The sequence below is a fragment of the Solanum dulcamara genome, chromosome 12 (assembly GCF_947179165.1).
Source record: "Solanum dulcamara chromosome 12, daSolDulc1.2, whole genome shotgun sequence".
Taxonomy (NCBI): Eukaryota; Viridiplantae; Streptophyta; class Magnoliopsida; order Solanales; family Solanaceae; genus Solanum; species Solanum dulcamara.
In genome coordinates, this window is record NC_077248.1 from 55,583,420 (window position 1) to 55,606,072 (window position 22,653).

The following is a 22,653-nucleotide window of genomic DNA, read 5'->3' on the forward strand; positions in this document are numbered from 1 at the left end:
AAGAATGCAAAGCTGACGATCAAAATATTTAGTTTTAGTTTTAAATTTAGGTGCAGGTTCTTCAAATATTTTAAAATAAAATTTAATTATTTAAAAATACTACAAATTAATGTAGCTAATGATTTAAAATATTTTAAAGAAAAGTTGAGAAAATTATAATCACAAAGAAATATTGTCCCAAAACAGTAACACATAAAAAGAGTATAGAGGGAGTATTATTCATTATAATTATCAGTTTGTTTATATTATTCTCCATATTGACTCCACCTACCATTTGTAAATACTCACTCTCCGTTCATTTTTACTAATTCAATACTTTCTTTATTCCATATTATCTGAATTTATAAGATAATGCACACATATTAAGAATATTATTTAAGGACAAAATTTGAATCATATTTTTTTCTATTACCTTTCTGTTTATTCCTAAGCTATTACTCAAAATGATTTGTATTTTACCTATAATAATTACTACTACTAACAGAAGTTAAGAAGTCCATTTGATTCCCAATGTTAGATTTTCACGAGGAGCATCAAGCTTCTCAGTTTATGAAGTAGAGTACTAGTAATACAAATAGTTCTTTATTAGAAATTTCAGTCTCATAAAAATAATTAAATATGAAATTATAAATACTCTTTGTAAATAGTGTAAACATTAACTCCTAGAATAATATAACTTCATTAAAGCAAAGGGTAAAACAAGAAAAAAAAAATTCAAACATTTCTCTACAACTCTGAACAATTCAACTATTTTGAACAATGAAAAAATCTTTAAAAATTCAGATAATATGGAGTAGAGGGAGTACTATTATAACATAGATTTTTATTTTTACTTGTCATTTTTAATTTTTAACATATCAAGAAAAGACAATTATTTTTTTTCATGTTCTTTAACATTAATTACTTTTTCCAAAATCATTTTTCAAGACATAAACTAAACATTAATTAATAGGAGTTGCAATAAAATAGTCATGTCAATTATTACTTTCTTAATGTGTCTGTCAAATTCAACTATGACGAGTAAAAATGAACATAAGGAGTATATTTAAGATGATCAGACGGTATAAAAACTCTTGCAAGACATCGAGGCTTTTTTCATTTGATATATTTGTATTAGTTAGTACTTATATATAAGAGAATAATTTAGTAGCTTTCGGTCGTGCTACTTGCATGAGCAACTTCCGATCGTCCTGTCTGTTTCAGCTGCTTGAAGCAGTCAACTAGTCATTGAAGTGTCTACATATATTCATTTTTTTGTATTTTTTATTTAATTTCTTTTTTACTCTTTTGGAGTATGTTATATATTAAAAAATTAAGTGTGAAGTATAAATTACAGTGATTACCAATTTCAAAAATTTATGTAAAAAGTATTATAAATCACAATAATTAGCAACTTAAATTAGACGGAGGAAGTAACATATATTATTTGAAATGATGTAAAAAGTATAATAAATCATAATAATTACCAACTTAAAAATTTAAAAGACATACACAAAATCTAAATGATTCTTCAAGTTTTATCATTGCCACATAAATTGAGACAAAGAGAGTAACATACATTATTTGAAATTTATGTTGTTGTACTATAAACCACAATAATTAATAATCTAAAATATTTTTTTTTAAAAAAAAAAAATTGATGCGACATAAAATGAAACAAAGTAAATAATATGTATTAATTAAAATGACATAAAATGTATAAATCATAATAATTATCAATTTAAAAATTTTAAAAACATGAAAAAATAATTTTCAATATCAAATAAATCGAGAAAAAAAGAAGACATATATTGAGCTTGGGCTAGCATGGTCTCTTTATGACTAGTATATATATATATATATATATATATAAAACTATGAAGTACTGGATAGGCTCCAATACTCTAGACTCCATATTTAAGTGTAGTCCAGTCCTCCATAGTCCATCAATATTAAATAAATCCCATCTCTCTCTTCAAGTGAACAACATAATGTTAGACTCCATCTCCAAGCTCCTTGCAAGTAAGCCCTTTCTCCTTTCTCTTTATTCTTGCAATCCAATTGAAGGATTTTACTTTTGATCTACTGCATGGAATTAAGTCTACGTACAAGACTTGCCATCTTAAATATGGTTAAAATTACTTTGACTCTAGATTATGGATTCACTTCTGCAGATGAGCATGAACTTTCTCTTCCCAAATGAGAAAAGTATAACTAGATAGTCTTTTCATTATAAAATTACAAAAAGTTATGTGATGATTTTCTATCTTACACCCTTCATATTTGTTTCGATTCTCTTTTTATTGTTGGTTGTTACGAAATTATCTCAACAAAATCTTTTAAGAAAATCACATTGTAAATTGTAATGCATTGATATATTCGCGGACGATTAAACTAGTTAGTATATACTTGGAGGGGCATAAAGTTCACCAGGTTTTGAGATGCGGTTTTAACTTTAATTTAACATATTTTTCATGAAACGCATTATGTGACCAGCATAAGTCATATACAATAAGGAACATTATTTATCCAGACGAATATTCAAAATGGATAACCAAGAGATTTTCTATCAAATTTTGAAAATTTTATCTTCAAATATCTATTTTGATCATAAAATTTGATCAGATTTTCAAATATTTTAAAGGAAATTTCACTCACTCAAAAAACTTCAATTTTTTTCAAGTAAAATACATGTCTGAATATTCAATGATATATAGGAAGATGTTTTTACTCATTGGCTGTACTTTAATTAAGAAAAAGAATAGAATTTGCGGTGCTTTAAACAGAAAAGCTGGATTGGCACTAGCTAAACGTGACTGAAACGGTAAGATTTTAAGAACATTAGGTGCTAACTTAGGAAAGAAAATAAAGATGTCTTCTTACGAATCTGTTAGCTAATTATGCTTATGTACATTACAAAGAGTGATGTCTATATACATGTTGTAATAAATACTCCTTCTAATCCATATTAAGTAAATTATTGAGGTTTGACATATCTTCTAAATATTTAAGAACATAAACTAACTACTAATTTTTCACTATTATTCTTTTGATTATTCTTAAATTATTCAACTAAAAAATATAATAAATATAAAATAAAAAAGTTCTAACAATTTTCTTGAACTATGAAAACAATTTGAACGATCCATTAAATATAAACTAAACTAAAGAGAGTAATAAAGTAGAGTGATCGAAATCTCTAACTTTTAGCCACAGCGAAAAAGAAAAAGGTGAGCAAGACAATGCCAATTGAGAAGATCAATAGCACACGTAAGTGAACACACATTTGACATTACCCATAAAAGTTTCAAATATAGATCTGGTAAAGATTCGGAATATATCGTGCTTCATATACAGACATGAGATAACTTAGAATGTTTGTCGACTTATTAAAATGCTCAGAAAATATATTTAACAATTGATATATTGTCAGAGCATGATTATAAGTAAATATTTTACTATTTCCAAGTACTATCAAATAGAATACTATTCTCACTATTTTATATTAACTTAATTTTTAAAATATTGCACACATATTAAGAAAAATATTTAAGGATAAAAATTTTAATCATATTTTCCTCTATAAGCTTTTTATTTAATCAGCTTCATAAAAATGATTTAACGTAAAATTATAAATTCAAATAGTCCTTTATTAGAGTATAACTTTGTAAGTAGTGTAGTTTAACTCCTAAAAAATTATAAAATTTTATTAATACAAAAAGTAAACATGAAAAAAGATTGTTGAACTTTGAATAATTCAATTATTTTGAATAATAAGGACAGCCCGGTGCACTAAAGCTCCCGCTAGAGAGAGTACTATAATGACTTGTGTACTCACAAAGATGTATAAAGTTAATGACTTTTTCCTCAAATCTATTTAATATTTTTCCTTTTTCAGTAAAACCCAGGAAATGAAAAACGCGATATCATTGGTGAAGTCAAAAAAAAGAAAAAGTGAAATCAGTCAGAGCATAATTTACCTAGATCTAAGATCCCTAGCTGCTGATGATTAGAGCTGCATTTAAGATCAATTAGAATAAGCTAAGATCTGTGAATGACAAACTCACTGCAACTTCAAAGATGGAGTTCCTCTACCTTTATTTTGAGCAGCATAGTAGAAATTTAAGGTGTGTTACCTAGGAAAAATGTGTTTTTTTTTAAAATGTTTTCCCATGTTTCAGACTTTCGGTTGGTCCAACACATTTTTTTCTAGGGAAGAAATAGAAACAAAATAAGTTTCATAAATGACATTTCAAGTTAATTGTCTCATTCCTATTCACTCCAACACTTCAATTTATCTTTTTGATAACTAGTGATGTACCATTCAGCTTGTACCGAGACTTTTCCGCTGACTTGCTACCTCCATGAACAAAATGGTAAATTCCCACCAAAGCCTAGAAATGAAAAGAAATTATAAGTATTTTTTTGTTTTTATTAAGATTTGAACCCTAGTACCCAATAGTTTTTACTAGCTTTATTGATCACTAGGCGGACTTTGGATGGACGGCAATGATTGAGATTTTGGAGATTTGAACCATCCCGACTCTTGCAAAGTCGACTTGGCATGAGACCTTATGCCCTTTCCCTAACAAATTATAATGGAAGTGTTAGCAGGGAAAGTAAGAATGAAGTTTCAGTTCAGCATACGTTTCCTCCTTTATAAGACGACAAAGTGGTACAGATTCATGAACAGATGGGTATTAGCATTGTTTTTTTCACCTGAGAATTGAAAAATTAACTGCTTTATGGAGCACTAAACAACAGGAAAATTCATGAACATATAAGTTTCTGTTCTGTTTAAGCTGTATGGGAAGTGAAGTGCATATAACCAAACAGAATCAAGGGATGACGAATAGAAATTGATAACAATTTTAACATGCACTGCCCAAAAAAGGATGCTAGTTTGAGAATAGTTTAGTCTGCTTTATATTATTGATGATTACTGAGATGATGATTCTTCTTTTGATCAATGGTAGATATAAATTTCCCTGAATTAAAGATGGCGTGGCTACAGCCAATGTCGCGCTGCTTGTGGGAGGACGCCAGCATCATTGTCTTACTGGGATTCCTCGGAATCTTACTGCTGGACTCACTCCTATGCAAATGCAGAGAGGAGGTTATGACAGTCGAGAAGTATGCTGTTGGCACAAAAGATGGCATTTCCTACATATTTAGCATTCTCTGCACGACCATATCATTTATCACTCATGTCATAATGCTCTTGATGCTGCAAAAGAGGAATGGTGCTCACTGCCAATTTGAGTTTCCAGCTCTTTCATCTGAGATTCTGCAAATGACATCATGGGCAGCTTCATTTCTTGTGCTCTACAGAACTCAATATAGGAAATACATAAAGTTTCCTTGGGTCCTCAGAATCTGGTGGATTTCCAGCTTCTTTCTGTCCCTTGCTCGTGCGACTCTTGATGCCCATTTTGTCATCACAAGCGACGAACATCTAGGACTTGCAGACTACGTTGATATCCTTGGTCTTATTGCATCAGCCTGTCTTCTGGTCATCTCTATTAGAGGGAAAACAGGCATAATTTTTGACATCTCAGACAGCACAACTGAACCACTTCTAAATGGAAAGAGGGAACAGCATTCCGAAGCCAAAAGGGACAGCCCATATGGAAAAGCTAGTCTTCTCCAACTGATCACCTTCTCTTGGCTCAATCCACTATTTGAAGTTGGAGTCAAGAAGCCCATTGACCAGGATGAAGTCCCAGATGTTGACTTCAGAGACTCTGCAAAATTTCTATCTGATTCCTTTGACGAAAGCCTCAAGTATGTAAAGGAAAGGGATGGAACCACAAACCCATCTATCTATAAGGCCATTTACGTATTTGGAAGGAAGAAAGCAGCTATCAATGCCCTCTTTGCTGTTATTAGTGCAGGATCATCTTATGTTGGTCCATACCTTATTGACGACTTTGTTAACTTCCTCAATGAAAAGAAATTCCGTGGGTTACGAAGTGGATATCTTCTAGCACTAACTTTTCTCGGCGCAAAAATGGTTGAGACAATTGCACAAAGGCAGTGGATATTTGGAGCTCGGCAGCTAGGCCTTCGGCTCAGGGGTGCTCTGATATCTCACATTTACCAAAAGGGCCTACTTTTATCAAGTAAATCACGCCAAAGCTACACCAGCGGAGAGATAATCAATTACATGAGCGTAGATGTCCAAAGGATTACAGATTTTATATGGTACCTCAACACAATATGGATGTTACCGATCCAGATATCATTGGCAATCTATATTTTACACATGAATCTAGGGATGGGGGCACTTGTGGCATTAGGGGCAACTCTGATAGTGATGACTGGAAACATACCCCTGATAAGAACCCAAAAGGGGTATCAAACTAAGATAATGGAGTCCAAAGATGAAAGAATGAAATCCACCTCGGAGATTCTGCGGAATATGAAGACTATCAAACTTCAGGCATGGGATAGTTATTATCTACAGAAGCTGGAAATCTTGAGAAAAGTGGAGCATAATTGGTTATGGAAGTCACTCAGATTGTCAGCTCTAAGTGCTTTTATCTTTTGGGGATCACCTACATTTATTTCTGTGGCAACCTTTTCTGGATGTGTTATGATGGGCATTCCACTGACTGCAGGGAGGGTCTTATCTGCATTGGCTACATTTCGGATGCTTCAAGATCCTATATTCAATTTGCCAGATTTACTCTCTGTAATAGCTCAAGGAAAAGTTTCTGCTGATAGAATTGCTTCCTACCTGCAGGAAGATGAGATTCAACACGATGCAGTTGAATTTGTTCCCAAAGTTGAAACGCAATTTGGGGTTGAGATAAGGAGTGGAACATTTAGCTGGGACACAGAATTAAATATCCTGACCCTTGTCGGAATAGAATTACAAGCTAAGAGGGGAATGAAGGTGGCAATTTGTGGCACTGTTGGATCAGGGAAGTCAAGCTTGCTCTCTTGTGTTTTAGGAGAAATGCCAAAACTGTCAGGAATCGTCAAGATCAGCGGTGAAGTAGCATATGTTCCTCAGTCTCCTTGGATACTTACAGGAAATATCAAGGAGAATGTTCTATTTGGAAAACCTTATGAGAGTGTCAAGTATGACACAACAGTTGAAGCATGCGCTCTGAAAAAAGATTTTGAACTATTCCCTGCTGGTGATCTTACAGAAATAGGAGAAAGAGGGATAAATATGAGTGGAGGTCAGAAGCAGAGAATACAAATTGCTCGTGCGGTTTATCAAGATGCTGATATATATCTTCTCGATGACCCTTTCAGTGCTGTCGATGCTCACACAGGAACGCACCTCTTTCAGGTTGGTTGTTCAGCATGTCTATCAAATAGTAATTCTAGTGTCGGTATCTTTAACCTCACTATCCATCTGGTGTGAGGTAACTTCATGGTATTTAAGTTATATATTTAAAGTTTTCTTCATGGTGCAGGAGTGCTTGATGAGGGTTCTCAAGGACAAGACGATACTTTATGTTACACACCAAGTTGAGTTTCTTCCTGCAGCAGATCTCATTCTGGTATGCAGGAAAACAGAATTTCAATTTGTTCCACTGATGCACGCATTAATGTCATTCATACTGATAAAACACTGCATAATTTATGAATCATAGCATCACCCTCACAAAACAACAACTTCCTATATAGTGGCTCTGAGGATGATTCAGAATAAAGAAATTAGTAACCCTTCAGTATATTCCATTGTTTACATGAATATATATCAAAGTTCTTCCATGATTGGATTTCGTATTCGAAAAAGCCTAGTAATTCTAAGAAACTGGACCTTTTTAGTTACGGGTCTAGCAACAGAAATATTGGAATAGGATTCTATAGAATCTCCCCTCCCCCCTCCCACCCCGCCCCCTCCACCTCCCCCGCCTTCCAAATCAGACATGAAAGTTTCGCCTCATCCAGCTAAAGAAGATGCACAAAATAAGGAAATCCCAAAATATAAAGATTGAGGTCTACTCCTTGCTCAAGTGTATACATGTTACACAGTTCAAAACAAGCTGGAATGTGTTGGAACTTCCCAAATATTTGGCAGTTGCCTATTCAGGATACCAAAGATCATTTTAAACATTAGTAATATTTAGACTCTTATGGAAAATACTTCATGCCTCTTAAGATTTCAATAATTTTGACCAACATTCAAAACTCTATGCAGAACCTAACTCCTTAATATCAACAGGTGATGCAAAATGGAAGAATTGCACAAGCTGGTACTTTTGAAGAACTATTGAAACAAAATATTGGATTTGAACTTCTAGTTGGAGCACACAACCAGGCTTTAGAATCAATTTTAACAGTTGAAAGCTCAAGTCGAGTATCTGAACATGCAGTTACTGATGGTGAGCTTGATACAGATAGTAATGTAAATGCAGAATTTCCACACACTAAGCAGGATTCAGAACACAATCTCTGCATAGAGATAACAGAGAAGGATGGCAGACTTGTGCAGGATGAGGAGAGAGAAAAAGGAAGCATTGGAAAGGAAGTTTACATTTCTTACTTGACCATTGTAAAAGGTGGTGCCTTTATTCCAATAATTCTTCTAGCACAATCATCATTTCAAGTGCTTCAGATAGCCAGCAACTACTGGATGGCATGGTCATGTCCCACAGGTGATGCAGCACCAATAGAAGAGAATATGAACTTCACACTTTTTGTTTATGTTCTTCTCGCTGTTGGAAGCTCTCTTTGTGTCCTAGTCCGGTCATCATTTGTGGCTATAACTGGCCTTCGAACAGCAGAAAAGCTCTTTAGCAACATGCTGCACAGCATCCTTTGTGCACCTATGTCATTCTTCGACTCTACTCCTACTGGAAGAATCTTAAATCGCGTAAGTAACTCAAAGTTAGTTGAATTGGATCGGACATAGAGGACAGCATACCAGCTGCAGTTTACTTCCCTTAATCTGAATGAGATGTGTGGATTTAGCTAAGTACTCGTACTGCATATGTAGTAATAGTTGGGTAGTTTTCCTTATCCTGCATATACACGGATAGCTAGATATATCCCTGGTACATGTTAAAAAGAAATAAATAGGAAGAAACCAGGCTTGATAATAGCTATAAGTCTGAGAACATATTTGAGATAATCTATATAGTGGAATGTTAGCTATATCTCATAACTGCACAAAGCAAGTAGACGTCTTCCAGTGTACAGTCGTGTGGTTTCTGAATATGTCCTCTCAATCAACCGTAACTCACAAGTTAATCCACAGAGAAATATCATAATAAGATAGTAGGATAAAAACATGACAACAGCAAAGTGAAGTGCCTAAATTATTACCATAACCTCTAGAACTTTAGGCTGAAATTCAGTTGATTCATTAATGCAATCCTAATGGATCAATCATCAATACATCTTATTACATGAACAGGCATCGACAGACCAAAGTGTTCTAGACTTGGAAATGGCAAACAGGTTGGGTTGGTGTGCTTTCTCCATCATTCAGCTTCTTGGGACAATTGCAGTCATGTCGCAGGCCGCATGGGAAGTATTTGTCATCTTTATTCCAGTAACAGCAGTCTGCATTTGGTACCAGGTAAGTAAGAAGTACATGTTTTAATCTTGGAATGCTAACTATATTAAAACAAGAAGATGCCGTCTTAGTTTTAGACAAAGTACTCTAGCGGTCAAGTTAGGGGAGGCTAACGCAGTGATAAAGCCAAGTTTTCCGCTTAAATAAGAATTTCTCATTTAGCTACCATTGTAAAAGAGTTTTTTGTATATATCGGTAAGTAAGTGCTTGCGAAAATATTGTTAAACTTATTATTTAAAGATGAAAGGATAAACAAACTCTATGTTTCTTTAAGATTCCAATGATTTTCTTTCTAACTTTTATAAAATGTAATTTAAAGCTATTATTGTTAAAAATGCCAGCAATACTACATACCAACTGCAAGGGAGCTTGCTCGATTATCTGGAGTTCAAAGAGCTCCGATCCTCCATCACTTTGCAGAATCACTCACAGGAGCAGCAACAATTCGTGCTTTCAACCAAAAAGATCGCTTTGCACATGCAAACCTTTGTCTCATAGATGGTCATTCAAGGCCATGGTTTCACAATGTGTCCGCAATGGAATGGCTTTCTTTTAGACTGAACCAGCTAGCTAATTTTGTTTTCACCTTCTCCCTTGTTCTGCTAGTCACACTCCCGGAAGGAATCATTAATCCAAGTAAGCATCAGAAACTATTTGTCTTTATGTTGTTATCTACCAAAGTCATGTTTCTTAAGAAAGTCAGGTTGATCAGAAGTTTCTTTTCTCACTTTCTTTTTACTGATGTGGCGGTAGTGGTGGACAGGTGTTAAGAAGTTCAGTTTCATAAAAGAAATCAGAGGAAACTCATGTTGCTTTATATTCTACAGGCATTGCAGGATTAGCAGTAACATATGGGATCAATTTGAATGTTTTACAAGCTTCAGTTATATGGAATATATGCAATGCTGAAAACAAAATGATATCAGTTGAAAGGATTCTCCAGTACTCGAACCTTGCCAGTGAAGCACCTCTTGTGATTGAAAATAGCACACCATCAAGCACTTGGCCAGAAACTGGTACAATTTCCTTCCAAAATTTGCAGGTAAAGACACTGTCTCATAGCTTAGATAAAACTAGACTGAATTATGTGGTTTGCAATAATGCAGCAGGATATCATCCAATAGTAATAGATGTCAAAGATGCTAGACAGTTAAAACAATTGTAAAGCTTTCAGAAAATCCTGTACAATTTTTGTGGTTCTAGTATGTCTAATGATCAGGATGCAAGGAATAAAGCTATATTTACCCAAAACCCGGCAGGAATATTACATACTTGTTTAAATACTTTTTAGCTTGATTGACTTAAACTTCCCACCCACTGATATTATCACCATACATCTATTTGCAGATACGTTATGCTGAACACCTCCCTTCTGTTTTGAAAAACATAACATGCACATTGCCAGGAAGTAAGAAAGTCGGTGTTGTGGGCAGAACAGGAAGTGGTAAATCAACCCTCATTCAGGCCCTTTTCCGGATTGTAGAACCCCAAGAAGGAAGCATTATCATCGATGATGTAGATATTTGCAAGATCGGTCTTCATGATTTGAGGTCAAGGCTTAGTATTATTCCTCAGGATCCAACAATGTTCGAGGGAACAGTGAGAGGAAACCTAGATCCACTAGCACAACACTCTGATACTGAAATCTGGGAGGTACTTATTGCACTCAGTATTGAAAAATAATTATGTGAAGAAGTCAACTTAAATTCACAAGATTGACTTATATATCAACATTTGTGCATGGTAACAAGCCAAAAGAACACAGAGTTTTTCAACCCTCTAATAGATCTTGTACTTGTTTCACAAAGTCTAAATGATTGGAATATAGACTTTAACCAGTTTTTGTGATGCAGTCAGGGAATAGTTGAAATTAACTCAAGTATTAGTGATTTGTATAGTGAATAATGTAGTGACGTCTTCTTTCATCAGGCTCTGGACAAATGCCAACTCGGTGATATAATACGTGCAAAGCCAGAAAAACTAGAGTCTACAGGTTAGACTAGAAATTTCTTGATAAGAAGTAGAATATTATTTTATGAAAGCAGTGGCATATTTCCTTGTTGAAACCTACTAATGTATTAAGTTTCACAGTGGTTGAAAATGGAGAAAACTGGAGTGTTGGTCAAAGGCAACTTTTCTGTCTTGGAAGAGCCTTGCTAAAGAAAAGCAGCATTCTCGTTCTGGATGAAGCAACGGCATCAGTTGATGCTGCAACTGATGCAGTGTTACAAAAGATTATCAGTCAAGAATTCATAAATCGAACAGTTGTCACAATAGCTCACAGAATCCACACAGTCATTGATAGTGATCTTGTCTTAGTCTTAAATGAAGGTAAAATTATAATGCATCTAAATCTTTTTATCCTATTGAATTGAATAAGCTGTTAATTCCTTCCTTCGCTTGTCCTTGAACAGGAAGAATAGCTGAATATGACACACCAGCAAAGCTATTGGAAAGAGAGGATTCTTTCTTCTCCAAATTGATAAAGGAGTATTCGATGAGATCCAAAAGTTTAACAGCTTAGCTATATTACAGACTTGATCTTGATTCCTACATTCTGCAAGAGGAAGAAGTAGAAGAAAGAAATGATATTGGAAAGCTAAAACTTTTATAAAAGCTGAAAAAAGTCTATAAACTTGACCATGTTTTCGCTGCATTTTTATCACTAAGTCATAGGAAATTGAAAATTTTGTAAGCTTAGTTCAGTATAGTGAAGAAACTGAACACAAAATGAAGAATACCCTCCCCCCCCCCCCCCCCTCCCAAGCATTAAAACTATTTGTAGACCATGAATCTCTTTCAATTTCAAAATAACCAATAATTATGTGTATTCAAAGTTGCAGTATGAGAGAGGTTATGTTGATGATGCACATGAAATCTTCCAATTCCCATGTGTAACTGTCAGCCGAAAAGTATAAGTTCAATAAACTGGCAATTGTCTGATATTTATGTCTTCTCAACTCAAAATAAACAGTTAACACCCTCAACAAACTAGCATACCAGAAAAAGAAACATGCTAGAAGCAATTATTAAGTTTCATTGTCCCAAGAGGGTGATTAAGACTTGAGGCATACTTGGAGATTCCATATCCAAATCCCAACTAGGAATTAATCTATTCTAGTTTTGATGGACATGTGTTAGGATAAGCATAGTTTTGATGATTGAAGAAATGCATGGAATAAAAGTAATCACAGCTGGTTCATGAGAAACTATTTCAAATGACTTCTACCTAAACTAGGACTGCGCAGATAAAGTCAAGCATGAGTAAATCAAGGAAAACAATTACTTCAAATATACACTGAGTGAAATAATTCGTGGTGGGGACTGAAGAGTTTGTGTTTGATTATGACTCTTGAAGAAGAAGAAGAGTTCGGATGAAAAGAGGAGTCTCAATGTCAAGAGGAATCTCAAGTAAAATACAACTCTGTGAAGAGGTTGTATGAAGCATAAACTCATTGAACTGAACAGTGTGTGCACTTAACAGAGCAAAGGCAATTGACAAATTGACTTTGAAGTGCTGTTCGTATATTGAATAAACTGATCAAGGAGCAAGGTTCTATTATAGTGTTAGGCTAAAAGTTTAGCATTCATGTAATAGGAGGTTTCCTTGAGTCGTATTGTTGATGTAATTGTTTGTGTGTTGTTTGGAATTAGAGCTTATAATTCCTTAGTTCACATAAGTTTGTAATCTTTTGTTGAAAGGCTCATTGTGGTTTAGTGAAGTTAGGAGAAAAATCTGTAGAGGTACAGGTCACGATGTTTACACCTTTTGTGATCCAGGTTTTTCCACATTAAAACAGTGTGTTCTTTACTTACTATTTACTGCTTTGTTGGAATACGTTAGGCAATCTGGTTCATTTTTGCGTAAGTCAACTAATGAAATTCTAGGTTGTGTAGAATATTAATTGGTATCAGATCAGGTTATCTTTAAAGGCGAACACCAAAGATAAGATCATGATGAATTCTACACCACCGATTGGACACAATGAAGGACAATCAACAACCAGACCTTCTCTCTTTAATGGAACTCATTTCACCTGGTGGAAGGTACGTACGGAAATCTTCATTCATACCGAGGATTACGAGCTATGGGAACAAATTATTGGAGGACCAACTATTCCCATGTAAACTATGGAAGGAGAAGAAGTTAAAAAAGTAAGAAAGTGTCGGGATTAATGCAGTTTTGATGATTGACAAAGAAAAATGAAACACGTCAGTCAGTATGATCCAAAGATACACTTTCACGAGCAGTTGAATTGGAAGCAATCTTTTAGAATGAAAAAAGACAAGAATGCAGAAATCAAGGAATAGATAATGTTAATTTTGTGATAAAACTCAAGGAAACAAACAATGCTGAATTGAAGAAGGATTCTAAAGAATCAAAGAGTTCGATTTGAAGAAGGAATCTATAGAGGCAAGGAGTTTGAATTGAAGAAGAAGTCTCACTTGAAGTAGAACTCCAAGTCAAGAGAATTTGAGTCAATGTGGAGTTTGAAATAAAGAATAACTCTATGAAGAGTTGTGCTTAAATAGAGATGAAGTAGTCCAGAATACTTGTGCACTTACAGAGCAAAAAAGAAACGAAAATTGGAAAATTGACTTTTCAAGTGCTACCAAGGGACTGAAGGAACACATTAAAGAACCAGGTCCTATTACAAAGTTTATGTTCTAGAAGTTTTTCTCTGTGTTTGAATTTTGATGTAACCTTAGTTTCAGTGAGATATAAGACTGAAATAGGACTTTAGTCTTCAAATTGGGGATACTCAAAGATTTGGGAACATATATCTTATGAGGTTTATGAGGTTTGTGTTGTTGTTGGGAATTAGAATTTATAATTCCTTAGGTGACACATGTTTATAATCTTTTGTTGAAAGGATCATTGTGATTTAGTAAAGTTGAGAGTGAAATCCTGTAGAGGTACTAATCGTAGTTTTTATACCTTTGTGAGTCGGGTGTTTCCATATAAAAATAGTGTGTTATTTACTTACTGATTTATTTTGTTAGAACACATTGGACAACTTGTTTCACTCGTATGCTAATTTAAAGAAAAATACTAGGTTATGTGGAATATCAATTAGCATCAAAGCAGATTTTCTTGTTAAAAGTTTAACCATTTAAGAAAAGACCAGGATGAATTCTACACCTCCATTAATATATAGTGAAGGACAACATTTTAACAGGCCTCCACTATTCAATGGACAATATTACTCATGGTGGAAAACAAGTATGGAAGTTTTTATTTATGCTGGAGATTATAAACTTTGGAATAGATTCACTGATGGTCCAAAGTATTCAATAAAGAAGGATGATAAAAATAATGACATACATAGATAAAAGAGTAAATATGATGAGGATAACTTCAAGATGCTTGGAAATAATGCCAAAGCTAAGTTTATTCTTGTTTGTGGCCTTGGACCAGATGAGTACAAACGAATATCTAATTGCATCACTGCAAAACAAATCCGAAATACTGTCATAAATGCACACGAAGAAATAGGTAGCAAGAAATGGTCCAATGTCAGTTCTCAGACTGGCTGCCACAAGTGTGATAAGACTGATCACATGATTAATGAATGTCCATCAGGAAAAATTTAGTGGAAGAAACAAAGTGTTGAAAAGGAAATAAAGGAGAAAGCAAAGAAAAATGATAAGAAAGAAAATGACATAATAGTTGTATGGGAATTAAGGTCAGAAGATTCTGACGATGAAAAAGTAGATGAGACTCCTCTAATGGCTATTGGAGATTCATATCTTGAAGAAGATGAAGAAAAATCTGAGGTAAGTATTCTTGACTTAAAAGAAAAATTGCTTCTTTTTTCAAAAAAGAAATTAATTTCTTTGATGAATGCCTTAATTGATAGTATTCAAGAATTATCCTATGATAGAGATCAGTTGTTCACTGCTTTTTTAGATCAAAAGTTTAAGTACTTAGAACTTAAAAACTGTAAAAGTGTTATTGATGAAGAAAATAGCACTCTAAAGAAACAGGTTGATAAACTTGATTTACTGAATCTGAATTTAAAATATGAGATTTTGAAGATGTCAATTATTGAAAAAGGAAAAGGAGTCATGAGTGAAGCTAAAAAAAATTGAGTTTGATCTAAAAGAATGCAAAATTGACTATTTCTGTGAAAAAGAAAAAGTGAGAAAATTGAATATAGAAGTGTTGAGGATAAAAATAGATCTTGAAAAGGCCAACTGATGGAGTCACTCATCTAGAATTGTTAATTATCTGAGTGAAAGAAATCCCAATGAGAAAGCTGACATAGGTTCTTATAAAGAAAGTGCTAATACAACATACTTATATTATATTTATGGTAAACTTGGACATCCAATTACTGAGTGTCCAGTTGCTAATAGATTTAGAAATAAGAATATTGAATTAGCAAACAAGAATAGCTTATTTCCAAGTTGGGAAAAAAGAAATCTCATTCATCCCTTTGATCACTGAAAAGGACCCAAGCTTGTTTGGGTTCCTAAGACTAATCTCTAACTATTTTGCAGGTGAAGGCGAAAGAAAGCAAGCAACGTTGATATATAGATAGTGCTTACTCAAGGAATATGATTGGAGACAAATAAAAATTTCTTTCCCTCATTTCACTAAAAGAGAGGAATGTGTCAGTTAGAGATGACTAAAAAAATGCAGTGCATGTGTAAGGGGGGAAGCAAGTGAATTTTTTTGAAAAGTTAGGATGAAAGTCAAACTGATGAGTGTGCACAAGAATATGTTGTACCACCTGATCCAACTATTAAACAAATTGAGGGCACATTGATAAGGGGAACAACCAATCAAGAAATTGATTCATCCACAAAGGTATGTGGTTGTTCGATCATGTTGTTCTTAGTTTTTATGGATCAAACAACAGTTGATGGATTTCTGACATTAAGTAAGAAATATTTTGAAAGAATATGTTAGGCTTGGGGATGATTAAGATTGCATGAACTCCCCTCAATGATTTACTAGAATAACTTATCTCCTTAATTGTTATTAGCTATAATGTTATTCAATTCAGTCTTTGCTCATTTAGTTGTGCGTCCCAATTCCATATCTCTGACTTATTTTAACCTAATTTTGTATTAGATTGTGCAGAGAATCAGGACAAACAAGTAATGGTGATCACAAAATTACTCTTATCGGGTATGTTCTATATAGATAGAGGTTAATATTATTTAAATTGAAATAGTTGAGCGCTCATGTTTCATGTATTAATTGGTCAAATAGACAATAAAATAACCATCAAAGCTAACGTGTCCCCCCACACATGTTTCATCTTCTTTCTCTAACTTATAAACGGTTGAATTTGCAATATATTTTTCACTTTGCTTTTCTCTCTCACTTAACCTTGTTGAAATTTTTTGCAAGTTAAAATTTAGATATTCCCCAAAGTTCATCAACTGATGTTTGTGATATTGTCCCTCTTCAAAATGTTCCTAACCCTATTGCAGATCTGATTCTCATTTAAGGAAGAAATTCAGTTTTTCAATTTCATTTCCTTAGAAAAAACAACATCTTGAGACACATCATTCTCCTATACATCTAGAAATCTCATCTAGATATCAGAAACATCAAGAGGATGCCCCTCTTCTGGAGATCTTAGAGCTAGCACAAAAAAAGGCATGCTCTCCCTTATGATCTTAAGGATACTTAATTTCAGTTCAGGTTTGGACTTTTTAAATAATAAAGAATCCTCTTGAATACATGAAACATGTTGATCTACATGCTTCAATGATAAAAATTGATACTGCAATGCAAAGTTTGAAGTATCATCTTTGCTGATAAGAGTCTTGAATTGGATGTTACTCATACAACTTAAAAAAAACTGTCCTTCATATTAGGATTGAAGCTCTACATAGTGATATTGATAGAGAAAGAATCAAAAACGCTGAAATAATTCGTCGATTGACGCGAATGTTGCCACCTGTTTCACCCTTCTCTTCAATTTTCAATCTAAGTTCCCCTAACTTTATTCCACTCTTATCTAGTATTTTTAGTGCTCAATTGTTTTTGCTACATTCAGTATAGCCTAGATCTTATATAGAACATTCTCTGGCAGATTAATAGGATGGTTATCTTTTGGTTTAATAGCTCATGTTCTTGCTTTCTATAATACATTATTATGTTGCATGAAGTCATTATCTAGTTGTCTTGGTGATATCCCCAATGACCATGAATTGTTTAACTAATCACTCTAGCTAGTATGTTATAGAACTGAAATAACTTTTCGATGATGTCAACAAGGGGAAGATAAGGGTTTTTCCATATTTATAATCCATTGACTAACCTATTTCATTCTAGTATTTCATACTTCAGTGCCTACAGGTAAAGATGTTTGAATGCACAAATATAAGAGGTTTTTCATCATCAAAAAGAGAGAATTTATCGGGATTTATGCAGTTTTGATGATTAACAAAGAAAAGATTAAACACGTCAGTCAACATGATCCAAAGGTACACTGTCATGAGCAGTGGAATTGGGGACAAACTTTTAGAATGAATAAAGACAAGAGTGCAAAAATCAAAGAATAGATAATGTTAATTTCGTGATAAAACTCAAGGAAACAAACAAATGCTAAATTGAACAAGGATTCTAAAGAATCAAGGAGTTTGATTAAAAGAAGGAGTCTAAAGAGGCAAGGAGTTTGAATTGAAGAAGAAGTCTAACTTGAAGAGATCTCCAAGTAAAGAGAGTTTGAGTCAATGTGGAGTTTGAAGTAAAGAATAACTCTATGAAGAGTTGTGCTTAAATAGAGGTGAAGTAATCTAAAATACTTGTGCACTTACAGAGCAAAAAAGAAACGAAAATTGGAAAATTGACTTTTCAAGTGCTACCAAGGGACTGAAGGAACACATTAAAGAACCAGGTCCTATTACAAAGTTTATGTTCTAGAAGTTTTTCTCTGTGTTTGAATTTTGATGTAACCTTAGTTTCAGTGAGATATAAGACTGAAATAGGATTTTAGTCTTCAAATTGGGGGAACTCGAAGAGTTAGAAACACATACCTTGGGAGGTTTGTGTTGTTTTCAGGAATTAGAGCTTATAATTTCTTAGGTTACAGGTTTGTAATCTTTTATTGAAAGGCTCATTGTGGTTTAGTGAAGTTGGGAGTAAATCGTGTAGAGGTACAGGTCTTGGTTTTTACTCCTTTATGAGTTGGGTGTTTCCATGTAAAAATAGTATGTTCTTTACTTACAGATTTTACTTCGTTGGAACATGTTAGGAAACTTGTTTCACTCGTAGGCTAATTTAAAGAAAATCACTAGGTCATGTGAAATATCATAAAGTACTTTACTGCTGAAGATCTCATAGCACTAAACAAAAATGTTAAGACCAAAAACATTCTAGATTATGGTCTAACACCTGATAAGTACAAAAGGGTCTCAAACTATACTACTTCCAAGCAAATGTGGGATGCTCTAGTAAATGCTCATGAAGGAACTAGTCAAGTGAGAAAGTTTAGGGTGGCCATGCTATTCACTGAGTATGAAGCTTTCAAGATGAAGGAAAATGAAACCTTGATGGAAATGATCATTACACTCACCTCCTTGGTTAATAAAGTATTGTCACTAGAAAATGTTCTCACCACTGAGGAGCAGGTGGATAAATTTGTGAGAGTTCTTCCAAAATTCAAATAGGATGTGAAAGTAACTACCATAAGAGAAGCCGTAGATATTTTTACTATGACACTTGATGTGATGGTGGGAAATTTAAGAACTTATGAGATGCAGATGACCTCAAAAAGGATGAAGTAATTAAACAAAAGTCACTAACATTAAAAGTTTTGGATGTACAAGAATTTGATCTTGATGAAGAACAAGTGGATTTTCTTGTAAAGAATTTCAAAAAGTTCTTCGAGAGAGGAAAATGATATGACAAGAAAGGAACAGGTGGAAGGAAAGGGTCCTATGAAAAATCCCAAGATGGTTGCTATAAATGTGACAAAACTGACTAAATGGTCAAAGATTGTCCACAATGGAAAATTGAGTGGAGGAAAGAAAGGGCTAAAAAGGAAATAAAGGAGAAGACTGCAAAACAAAATGAAAAGGAGGATATGCTATGATGGCTGCTTAAGGATTAGGATCAGGAGAATGTGATGATGAAGAGGTAGATGTAAATGTATTCACGGCTATCAGAGACTCTGACTTAGTAGAAGAGAAAACTAATTCTAGGTAAGTATTCTTGAGTTAAAAGAAAATTGCATCTTTTTTTTTATAATGAAACTTATTTCCATGATGAATGCTCTAATTGATGATTTTCAAGATTTAACCTTTGGTTGGGATCAATTATTATGTTCAGTGCTCTTGCAGGTCTTAATTTGACTACATAGATCTAAAAACTTGCAGGACTACCACTGAAGTAGAAAATAACATCCTTAAGGAATAGGTCAACCAACTTGACTCGTTGAATGTTAACCTAAAATCTGAGATCTTGAAGTTGTCTGTTGTTGAAAAAAAAAGATTCATGAGTGAAGATCAAAAAAGGTTGAGTCAAAATTTAAGGAGTGTAAAATTAATTTTTTTTCTATGAGAAAATTGAATCTTGGAGTGTCTAGGCTAATAATTGACATTGAAAGAGCTAATAAATGGACTAACTTTTCCAGATTGTAAACAACTTGAGAGGTAGAGTTCATATTGAGAAGGCAAGTCTAGATTTTGACAAAGAAACTAGTATAATAGAGGAAATGTGTTTTATTTATGATAAACTTGGACCCGCCACTGTTGAATGTCAGGTTGCTGCAAATTTCAGAAATAGAAATACAAAATTGACAAAAGGAAACATTTATAAATATTTTCACAGAAATAGGTCCATCAACCTGTAGCCTAAATAAGTAAAAAGGAATTTAGTCATCCCTTTTATCACAAGAAAGGACTCAAAGCTTGTTTGGGTTCCTAAAACTAACCCCTAAACTATTTTGCAGGTGTAGGTGAAAGGGAGCAAGTGGTAGTGGTATATGGATAGTGCTTTCTCGAGGCATATCACTGGAGATAAGCAAAAGTTCTTTTAACTCACCTCATTCAAGTGATCATGTCATTTGGAGATGGTAAAAGAGGTATTTATTGGAGCTGAAAAGATTAAAAAATCTGAAACAAAAGCACTGAAAGAAGTGTATTATGTAGATGGATTGAAGCATAACATACTAAGTATATCTTAGTTGTGCGACAAAGGAAACATGGTAAATTTTACTTCTGCAGGTTGCAAAGTGAAGAATCATGATACAAAGGAAATTGTGCTAATTGCTAAAAGACATAAGAATATGTACAAGGGTGATATCATAGGGATACCAGGTACTAATACATGTCTTAGTGCAATTGATTGTGACTTCTTACTATGGCACCAAAGACTTGGACATGTAATTCTGAAACAGTTGAACAAACTTCTTCAACTTTCTTCAAAGGACATGATAGTAGGCTTGCCTAAAACTAAGTTCAAAGACAACAAAGTTTGTAGTTCCACTGTAAGGGGAATACAAGTAAGAAGGTATTTCAAGCCAAAGAATTAGGTAAGTATAACCAAGTGCCTCGACTTGGTCCATATGATATATGTAGACCCATGAGGGTAAGAAGCAGAGGAGACATAAAGTATGTGGTTTTCATTGATGATGATTACTCCAGGTTCACATCACTCATAGCCTTTGTTGCCTTCATGGGATTCACTTTATATCAAATGTATGTAAAGAGTGCCTTCTTAAATGGATATCTAAAAGAAGAAGTATATGTAAAGAAGCCGCCTAGTTTTCTATATCATTTGTATAAGCTTGATAAAGATTTATATGATCTTAAACAAGCTCCAAGGGCTTGGTATGAGAGGCTATCAAAGTTTTTTTTGAAACATAGTCTTAATAGAGCCAAAATTGACAATACACTCTTTTTGAAAACTAATGGAATCAACTTTCTAATTGTGTAGGTGTATGTAGATGATATTAAATTTGGAGCAACGAATGCTAAACTGACACAAGAGTTTGCCCATATGATGAATGGTGAATTTGAGATGAGCATGATGGGACAATTTTCTTGGAATGAAAATCAAGCAAAATCTTACTGGAACCTTGATTCATGAATAAAAGTATGCAAGAGATATACTCAAAAGATAAAAATGAAGCAAAAGACATTGACATCCCTTTTGTCACTACCATAAAACTAGACCTTGATAAAATGGGTCCATCGACAGATCAGAAGATGTATAGAGGCATCTTTGGATCTCTCTTGTATCTTACAACAAGTAGGCCTGACATTGTCTTTAGTTTAGGATTGTGTGGTAGATATCAAGTAAATCCCAAGGAATCTCATCTCAAATCTATCAAAATGATCTTAAGGTACTTCAAGGAAACTATTGATTTGGGTCGAAGAAAGCAACTTCAATCTTGTGGAAATGTAGATTCTAATTATGCAGGTTATTTGGTTGACAAAAAAAGCATCACAGGTGTGGCACATTTTCTTGGTACATGTTTGATTTCCTAGTCCACTAAAAAGCAAAACTCTAATGCTTTTTATGCTACTGAGCCTGAGTATGTGGCTGCAGGATTATGTTACGCTCGATTGCGATGGATCAACAAATAATTGATGGATTTTGGTATGGATATTGTATGTGTTCCTATCTTGTGTGATAATACCAATGCCATATATATTGCTAAAAACCCTATGCAATATAAAAGAACCAAGCATATTGATATAAGTCATCACTTTCTTTGAGACAATATTAAAAAAGGTGAGATCTCAATATGGTTTTATTCTACTAATAAGCAAATTGCTAATATCTTTACCAACGCACTAATTTAGAAATATTTTGAAAAGAATAGGTTAGACTTGGAGATGATTAAGATTGCATAATCCCTCCTTCAATGATTGGATAGTATAATTGAGCCATTCATCTTAATTGTATTAGTTGTCACTTATTTTACTCTATGTTGTATATTAAGTTGTATACCATTCTATCTATTATTATGCATTTTGACTTATAATGGATTATATTAAGTTGAGCAGTGACGAAGGTACAAGAATTTTTGAGCATGTTATGTCACTCACTCAGGTATGTGTTCTATTTTTAACAAATTAGTTCATTACATACTTCAAACACTTGAGTCTATCCGGTCCGCTCCTCTACTATATTGGTCAACGAGCATGGATCACTGAAATGA

At 33.8% G+C, this 22,653-nt stretch overlaps 1 protein-coding gene across 1 annotated transcript; it reads left to right on the forward strand.

Annotated features, from left to right (window-relative positions):
- The first annotated feature begins 1,878 nt into the window (after window positions 1-1,878).
- Window positions 1,879-13,331, forward strand: LOC129877879 (putative ABC transporter C family member 15). The gene is made up of 11 exons (XM_055953412.1): window positions 1,879-2,001; window positions 4,956-7,282; window positions 7,410-7,496; window positions 8,165-8,815; window positions 9,359-9,523; window positions 9,862-10,156; window positions 10,348-10,562; window positions 10,868-11,173; window positions 11,450-11,513; window positions 11,612-11,851; window positions 11,935-13,331. The coding sequence occupies exons 1-11, from the start codon at window positions 1,971-1,973 to the stop codon at window positions 12,042-12,044; spliced, it is 4,491 nt and encodes a 1,496-aa protein (XP_055809387.1). The 5' UTR covers window positions 1,879-1,970; the 3' UTR covers window positions 12,045-13,331.
- The last annotated feature ends 9,322 nt before the right edge of the window (window positions 13,332-22,653 follow it).